This window comes from Sinocyclocheilus rhinocerous, unplaced genomic scaffold (assembly GCF_001515625.1).
Source record: "Sinocyclocheilus rhinocerous isolate Xijiao unplaced genomic scaffold, SAMN03320098_v1.1 scaffold851, whole genome shotgun sequence".
Lineage (NCBI taxonomy): Eukaryota > Metazoa > Chordata > Actinopteri > Cypriniformes > Cyprinidae > Sinocyclocheilus > Sinocyclocheilus rhinocerous.
Genome location: NW_015624573.1, coordinates 608,289 through 617,698, shown reverse-complemented (window position 1 = coordinate 617,698; position 9,410 = coordinate 608,289). Strand labels below are relative to the sequence as shown.

At 37.4% G+C, this 9,410-nt stretch overlaps 1 protein-coding gene across 1 annotated transcript in view; it reads right to left on the bottom strand.

Moving 5' to 3' along the window:
• Positions 1–1,570: 1,570 nt before the first annotated feature.
• Positions 1,571–9,410, bottom strand: part of birc6 (baculoviral IAP repeat containing 6) — a 109,571-nt gene continuing 101,731 nt past the window's right edge. The window contains 4 exon segments of the mRNA XM_016558538.1: positions 1,571–2,505; positions 2,593–2,727; positions 8,311–8,499; positions 9,103–9,180. Coding sequence (XP_016414024.1) covers positions 2,326–2,505; positions 2,593–2,727; positions 8,311–8,499; positions 9,103–9,180 — 582 coding nt within the window. The 3' untranslated portion in view covers positions 1,571–2,325.

Sequence of the window (9,410 nt, the reverse complement as noted above, 5' to 3'; positions counted from 1 at the left end):
CGTGTGCGAATACACGCTCATGTCACGGCACGACTGCTCAGCTCACCGGATCACAGTCACGCTCTGGGTTTAAATACACTCGATCAATAATGGATGGGCTCCTACACTCGCACACCTTCATTCTTTTGTGTTTCTCAGTGGGATTCCTACATATCTGCCACTCTGAAGGCAAGAACCACTCGGAGATTGATCAATATCTCTTCTAAATTGCTGAGATTTAGACCAACAGGACCAGCATGCATCTCTGTTTTGTTTTGTTTTTCTTACTAAATCTTGAGAGAGATCCAAACTACATAGGTTTTATGAAAAATTGAAGATGGTTCCTTTTCAGATTGTCTCTCAAGACCAAAATGTGATGTCAGTCTGAAAAGTGATTTCGTTTTCTTTCATTCTAAAACAGAACTAAATACCAATGGATCTAATTTGCAGTAGTTCTGAAATCTCTTCACTTTATTGGCACATGACTTTTCTTCAAATAGGGCCTGAAATTTCGAACCTTTTCCCCCGGTAATTCAATAAATAGCCTACATTTAAACCCTGAACAAAAAACATATATATAATAGCATATAAAGTAGGTAAAAGTATCTGAAATCTAAACAATAGATCAAATTAAAAAATCTAATGGAAAATGAAAATTTAGACAATGTAATTGAAAGGGTTCAACTGATGTTACTTCATGCCTGTTAAGTTTTGGGCCAGTTTTTCAATGTATTTTTTAAATGTATCTTTTATGTTCACCAATGCTGTATTTATTAGACCAAAATACAGCAAAAACAGTAATACTACTACAATTTACAATAATTTTTCTATTTTAATATATTATAAAAAAAATTCCAGTGATGCAAAGCTGTTTTTTTTAGCATCATTACTCCAGTCTTCAGTGTCACCTGACCCTTCAGAAATCATTCTAATATGCCGATTTGGTGCTCAAGAAATATATCTTATTATTCTTATAATATGTTGACAATTTTGTACTGCTTAATATTTCTGGAAATCATGACATGTTCATTTCAGGACTATTTGATAAATAGAAAAACATGAACATCACTGAATTAGAAATCTTTTGAAACATTATAAATGCATTTACTGTCACTTTTGATTTATTTAATGCATACTTGCTGAATGAAAGTATTAAAAAAAAAAAAATCTTTGACCCCGATTTTTTTAATGGTAGTGTACATTTTACATTCAAGCAAAACTTTGGGGCAACTAAATATTGCACGTCTTTGGTATCTAAAATGACTTGATTTTATTAAAATACATTAAATATCAATTAAACAAAGTTAAAAATCTAAAATTATACTAGGATTCTAACTGTCGGATCCATTTGAGATGGTCAAGATTTCCGTATTGATGGAATGTGCCACGTGCATTGTATGCATACATCCAATGTTTCATTCATCTCATTACTTGGCACATTTTAGGATTTTTTACTCCTGTAACTGATTTGAAAACTGATTATCACTCATTCCGTCATAATTAAGAAAAAGTGAGAAGATAAACCCTACATACGAACACACACTCACCACGATCTGCCATCTACAAACCCACATTAATTAGTATTTCCAAGCAAAGTAAAACAGGTTGCATTTATTAAACTTGCACTTAAAAGCAGAGAGAGGGCAAAAATAAAACGTGCTATTGATCAGCCTGAACAAGAGCATCCAGTCATCACAGCACTTCTGAACGTCCGTTTCAGGCTTTATTATTGAAGTGTACACAAATCAGTAGAAACCAAAAGCACTGTCAGAGGGTCACCAGAGGATCGGGGCAACTCAAGAGTGTGTATGGGCGCATGTTCGTTACGTTCTTCTTTTAAATAGTTCGCTTAAAGAATGACCAGTATATTCTCACTTACAAACTGCCCTTGCACTAAGAGTCCAAAATAAAAGAAAAAATTAACAAAAAAAGAGAGAAATTAACATTTGGTAAACATTCTCCACTAAAGGCAGTTCCCTTATATATACTGTGATTTCATCTTTCATTTCGTTTTACATAAACAAGTTTAATAACATATCAATCAGTGGTTATTTAACAATTTGGGAAAATAAAGAAAAAAAAAGCACAAAAAAAATGTTATACTCTTTTACAAGTAAATAAAAAGATTTGTTTTCTTCAGGGCACAGCATAGAGTTCAGCGGTTCGTCTTGTGTGTCGGTGGGTGTAAGCGGGTTTTGACTGTCCTCTCTTTTTATGCTATTACATAATTAGATTCTTACATACAAATATTGACAAAAAGATGGCTTAATCACCAAAGCCATCCAGTCTTTTTTCAATATCAATGGATAGTCAAAGGCGGTGGGCGGGGCTTCGGGGGAGAGGGGATCATAGCTGGCCGTCGCTACAGTGGGCGTCTGGGCTGTCCGCCTGCTTCTCCGCATCCTGACTGGGCAGCTCTTTCACCATGAGCGAGGTGCTTTTCTCGGAAAACTCCTCCCCGTCCGGCTCCAGGCCTTCAGGACAGGGAAGCTTCAGCAACTCTTCTCTGAGCTGAGCCGTGTGCCTCTGCAAAAACACACATGGAATCGCTTTCAAAAACACAACGAACGGCACAATTTCCAGTTGTATGACAGTGAACACACGGTGTTGTACCTTTAGTGCAGCTGCGTGATGAGACATGGTTCGGCCGACTCTCTTATCGCTGCTGTACTGCTGAATATCACAGATCCAGCCCTCGCACTGGGACATGATCTCCGCTCGCTTCAGATAGAAGTGCCGATGGATCACCTGCACACACACACACAGTTAGTGCACAAAACACACGCTCTTCAGTGTTCTTGGAAATGCAATTGTGTATCAGTTTCTGCAGAGCCCATAAATCAACTGCAAACCTCATATCCTATTTTAGTAGCACTAGAAAACAATCTGCTGATCTTCGGATTGAGACTCCAGTGACCTATTTGATTCATAAAGACCAGATGACCGATCGCACCGAACAGATAACCAGCAAGTCATTGCCTGTCCGTGCATGTTAATATGAATAAACTAAGTGACCTTTTCGGTAACAAAGACCATAGGCAGGAAAGAGAAGAACTCAAAGCTCACACAAACACACACTTCCTAGTAGTACTCCGACTCTGTCCGAAGGCGAGAGCTGAATCACTTGTTCATTCTGGATTTGGATCAGTCTCGGAGATATTCTTTCTCTCCAGCTCAATGTGTTTTCCAAACATGTCATACAGTGTACTAAACGGCAGATGTGAGGAGTTGACAATAGCTGTCATACCACCCAGAAGAGTTTTTCCAGATTCTTCTGTGTGCTTAATACAGTAAAAAAAAAAAAATGTTTGAAATGGGACAAAAACTGCAAAATACAACCTGACATGTTTTTTTAAATGGTAGGCTAGTTTGACTATATGGCCATAGGCCACAGATTTGGGAAAGCTTTACTTCTGAACTGCTTTAAGTCATTACATGGCTTTCCATTGAATCAACTGCATTATGATGGTGGTTATTAGTACGTTTTAAAGTATTTTACAGAATACTAAATTTATGATGCCACTTTAGTGCCATTTCAAGAACAAAGTCATAATATTACAACATTAAAGCAAGATTTTGTCAAATTTGCAAGTCAAAATTGCAAGAATAAAGTCATAGGATTGAGATTTTAAAACTTTTGAGGATAAAGTCGCACTATTACAAGAATCCATGTTTCCGTGAATCTGAGAATTCATGTTGTGCACAAAAGGATGTTTTGATAAAGGAATGTTTTAATAAAAAATGTTTAATAAGAGAACATAGGTCATGTTTTGAGAATGAAGTTCTAATGCTACAATAATAAATTTGCAATGTTCGCTGAACAAAGTCAATGTTACGGGAATAAATTCATAATGTAATATTTTTTTACAATAACTGATGTTCTGTTTGTTTATTCTTAAAACATTAGGACATTGAAATTTTGTAAATAATTTGAAAATTAACTAAATTTGTAAAAACAAAACAAAAAAACGAACTACTATACAGGTACAAAATGTCATTTTCTTAACAACAGCTGCCATTTGGGGAAAACAACAACAACAACAGATTAAGCACCAACTAAATAAATGCAGAATCCTCTTGAAGCTCTAGTGGGAAAACACTCAGCTTCTGGAAAATCCACCTGTTGTGTCTTCACTAACACACAAAATCTCTCTCAGGATTAAGATGCACTTTAGCCTGCTTGTAAAAGCGAGACGCTGCACGGCTCAAACTTCTGCAGAGAAAAGACAGAGCGCAGACGAGAGGGATTCAGGAATGAGTGCGTGTGATCGATGGTCTTGCCAGTGTTGCCATGGAAACCCCGGCGGCCACTACACATCACTCGCTGGCTCAGAGCTCAACCTCACCGGCCTTATATCTCTCTCTTTTGCTGTCTCGCTTCATCCGTCCTTCATAAATCTATCTTTCTCACAAACATACAAAGGTCACCAGCCACCAGACATGTGACTGTTACAGCCTCTCCCATTACGCCACATTTGCTTCATATTCATTCAGTTCCCAAAGGAACATCTGTAATGATATTGGAACGCCAGAGAGAGGTAGAGAGAAATGAAAAAGGGTTAGGAACAGAAATGCCATTTAAAAGAAAATGAACATGAGCACAGCTACCAAGTAAGGTTGTTGTGCAGAAGCAAGTGTGTGTGTTTCCTCTCTCTTCTGACGTCAACAGCCCACCATTTATTACCCTGCATGACTGACTGTGTGTGTGTGTGTGTGTGTGTGTGTGAGAGAGAGACAGCTACTTTTCTTGCGGTTTATTAAATCGCATGTGTGAACCTGTGTGGATGTACTACACTCAAAAATATAAAAATATAAATCTAATAGTGGATGAAGCAAGAGAAATGTTGATTTTAAATACTTAAATATCAGTTGACAAAAAAAATCCAAATCAAAATAACAATTATATATATATATTCACACAGTATGTACATGTGTACCGAACAAATACAGCATTGATTTAACCACTGCATGAGTGGAACTTCATTGGAAACTTCCAGTTATATTGTTACCTTTGATAAGAAACAAATTCTCATCTTTAAAATTGTCCATTTTTTGTTTCAGTAAATTCAAACCATAAATGCCATTTTGGCGCTCTTTGATGAGGCACGACAGATCGCCGTATAAACGCCTCAGTTCAAACGGCAGCACGGAGCGCGAGTGAGCGTGATCATCCCTTCCTCTTTACTACTAGTTTTAACACAAAATAAACATGAATGAACACCTCATGCCTCATGTAATCGCTCAATCAGTGTTTTAACCGCGGAAAGACCTCAATAAAACAGCTCGTAAACAAAATGTCACGTAGCATTTCATTTACCTCAGGCAAGTTATCAGTGTCCACAGAATGTTAGTTTGCCAGAGAAATGAAGTGAATATATATATATTAGGGCTGGTAAGCGATTAAAAATTTTAATCTAATTAAGCGCAAATAAATCGCACATCAAATTTGGCAGCAAAATTACTCCCAAAAGATAATTTAAAGTCACTGATGTGTAAAGAATCAAACAGACATTACAAAAAGTAGCTTCAGCAAGAAATATTTGTTTGATTCAACATAAATTTGATTTCATATACATTAACAAAATTTTTGGGTGGGTGAACTATACCTTTACTATACCATTTTTTATTATTATTATTACTATCAAGTCAAGTCACCTTTATTTATATAGCGCTTTTAACAATACATATTGTGTCAAAGCAGCTTTATAGTATTAAATAGGAAAATATTGATATGGAAATAGGAAATTATTTCTTTAATGAAATGATACTCTAAATAAGAAACTAAAACTGCCAGTAGGTGGTGGTAAATGTCTTAATGATTAAGTCATAGAGTCATTTCATTTATTTGATTCGTTCACATGGCTGATTCATTCAAGAGTGAAGTAAATGGTTCTCTTTATGAATGGTCCATTGAATCATTAGGCTTGTTCGACTTGAAGCGGATCATCACCATCAGACCGATCTTTGTGTCATCAAAGTACCACGAGAGCGATTAGAGAGCAGACGACTTTTGCATGCTTTTGAATCGCTCTCGTGGTACTTTGATGTCATACACCGATCGATCTGTTCAGCTACGAGCCTAGTGGTTCACCCGATTTGTTCAAAATGTGGATTAAGAAATGAAATGCCGCTGTGTGTTGCTCGGAGATGAACAGTTCTGCTTTGTCTTTATATTTTCGTTGGAAAAATTGAGCAAAACAGACAACATTGTGTCTAAAATAACACAATATTAACTTCTTAGTTATTGAACTGTTGTATAAGATCAGTATCACAGTTGCACTCTTGTGATATTGCACTTATTGCTCGTGTGATATTGCTTAACTATATGATGTAAATATGAGACAAAAACTCAAACAGGGGCATTTTTGCCCCATATCTTGAATTTTAGGGACATTCTAACTACGTTCTCTAGGCTCCATCACACAGTGAGTTGTTGCCCTGCATCATATTCGTCATCAATCAACTGTATGAAATGTCAGATGACCCACGTAGTTCTGGGGCGGGGCAAGTGTGTTAAATGCGTTAAAAATGAACGCGTTATTTTTCACCGTAATTAATTAATCTAATTGCCACGTTAAATGGACAACCCTAATATATATAAATAAATGATCAAAATTAATAAAAAAATAGTAAAATTTATATTTTCATTTAACTAAAAAAAACAAGCAAACTAAAATTAACATTTTTGTGCTACAAATTTGTGCCTGCCTGCAACATGCTAATGGAAAACTCTAAACTATTGGAATCAACTGTGAGTGGAGTCTCTTCTGTAAGGATGCTATGTAGGGAGCAGGCAGCTGAACTAGTTTTGGCACAGCCCCCAAAGGTGTTCATGTGTGAGGCTGTTTAAGATTCTGCTGCACTTGCGTCTGACAAAACCAACTTCCACCTCCTGTAGATGACGTCACAGGTCTCTCCTACAGCAGCTGAAAGCTAATGTCTGAGGGGATGAGAGAGAGTCCACACACAGCGTCCACACGTCATTTTATACGTCCTTGACTCATTTGGACTAGTTTCATTATATATCCAGCAAATAATACTAGAATTCTGCATAATTATGTGGATTCCGTCTGCGTCCATACATAATTCATCAGTGAGTATGAGTCCCGTACGAGCTGGTCGATGCTTGGCCTGGCTCGGTTCTGCCCAAACGACAGCCCTTTATCCCTGTGAACAATGCTCAGGTTGCCATGGCAACAGCCTGTTTAGTGTCCACTGTGGGATACAGAGGTAATGTACCAGCCTCATGACTGCCTGAGGTGGCGAGGCAGCCGTTAGGCATTACATCAAACTCATGAATACCAACTGAAATGCCCATACTAGACCTAAGATGACATGAAGCGACGATGCCAGTGTGACGCCAGGTGGTCTGATCTGGTTTCTTCTAAATGAAAAGCTCCTGATATGTGACAGTCTGAGAGTCTTCAGAGATTATATGAGGTGAACCACTCACAAATACACACACATGACCCAGAGTTTAATGCATGTTTTTGGTTTGATCGTGGAATTGCGAGTAAGTTTGGTAATTAGATGAGTGCACATATTTGGATCATTTCAGCGCATTCATGATTCATATGCCTTGTTCAATGACTCAAAATCTTCACTCATTTATATTCCGATTCAGGCCGCCCATCCTCCTCCTCTCTCTCTTTTCACGAGTGTATGGATGATTGTTATCTGCTGGCGGGGGCCATATCAAGGACAAAAGGAAATCAAAAACAAAGAGGGGAGAAGATGAGGGGATGGAGAGGAACATTATCTATCTGAAAGTGATAAAAAAAAAAAAGCGTATGTAAAATAGGACAACTTAGAATGTGCTGCTAACACAGAGGACAAAAATCGCCACAATATTTATAAATATATATTCTGGCTTTCAAAAGTTTGGGGTCAGTAAAAATGTCTCTGAAAAAAATTGTAGGAAAAACTGCAGAAATGCCTAGTGTTAGTCTTTTATGCTCACCGAGGCTATATTTATTTGATCAAAAATACAGTAAAAACAGCAATATTTTGAAAGAAATTTCAATTTAAAATAAATGTTAATATTTTTTAGAATATAGTTTATTTCTGTGAAGGCAAAGTTGAATTTTCAGCAGAAAAAAAGTTGAATTTTCCTTTAGAAATCATTTTAATATGCTGATTTGATGCTCAATAAATATTCCTTATAATTACCATTATTACTAGTTGAGCTGCCTAGTATTTTTTTCAGATTTTATTTTCTTCTCCAAATACTTTTTGGGGTCACTGCATATATGTGAACTCATGAACCTTTGAAACCTGAAACTTTTCATGAGCCAATAAGAGTCTGTGTGTTTGTGACGGATGATATCTAACCTCTTTAAAGCAGGGTGAAGGGTTGCGGATCTGTTCTAGCATGGCCCACTTGACAGTGGCCTGCCGGATGTTTCCGTCGTACTCTCTGGAGCTCTGCGTTCCACTCGGCGTGCCCCGAGAACGCTCGTAACCTGGTTCGTTGAAGTATGGCTCGGCCACCAGGATCAGAGACTGGATTGACACCAGCACCTAAAACACAAATACATACACACACACGTTTTTGAAAGCCTAGGAGGAATGACACACGGATCAAGTGGAAGAAGTGAAGAGCACACCGGCTATCACTGACCACAGCACTACTGTCCCTGTGCCTGATTTCCATTTATTGATCGGCTGGACACTAACTGAAGCACTAATCAATGGAGACATTTCTATGAACTGCTGGCAGCAGTACATGAGCACGAGTTTGAGGAGAGAGAGGAGCAGAGCCTGATCAGATCAATATTACAGGGGGAAACAGCTCCCCTGCCTATTATTCAGAGAGGTATGATGAAGAGAGGGAGGGAAAGGGGTTGAGATGTGGGAAGATAATTACTGTAGGGAAAACAGGATGAGAATGTTGTAAATGCTCAACGGTCGATGTGCAGGTGACGGTGATATGACTAAATATTCTCTGAAAGTGATGAAATGAGACTAGGTCTTTTCCGGCAATCCACTGCTTCGGATAAACCGGAAAGAATCCGCATTTGTGCAATTGGTATCAGCAGCGAAATCCTTCCTGCCTAATGAGCGTGAGAAGGATAGAGGATTATACAAGAAAGAGAAACTACAAACGGATTGGATTTGGCTCACCTGTAGAAAGCTAGAAGTATGAGGGTTCCATTTCTCCTCAGGACGCCCATGCCAGGTGTTCAGGATACTTAAACACACCTGGTTGTTACAGAATGGATGAGAGACAGTACGAAGAGATCAGGATATAGAGAAACAAAAAAACATAGAACAATTAAACTAAACAACAATAAGTCATATGAATATATAAATAACATAAAAAAGGGTTATTTTTTATAACTGATTTTATTTTTAATAATATTTTTATTGTATTTTTTTATTGTATGTGTATATATATATATATATAAAATGTTTTTTTAAATAATACAATA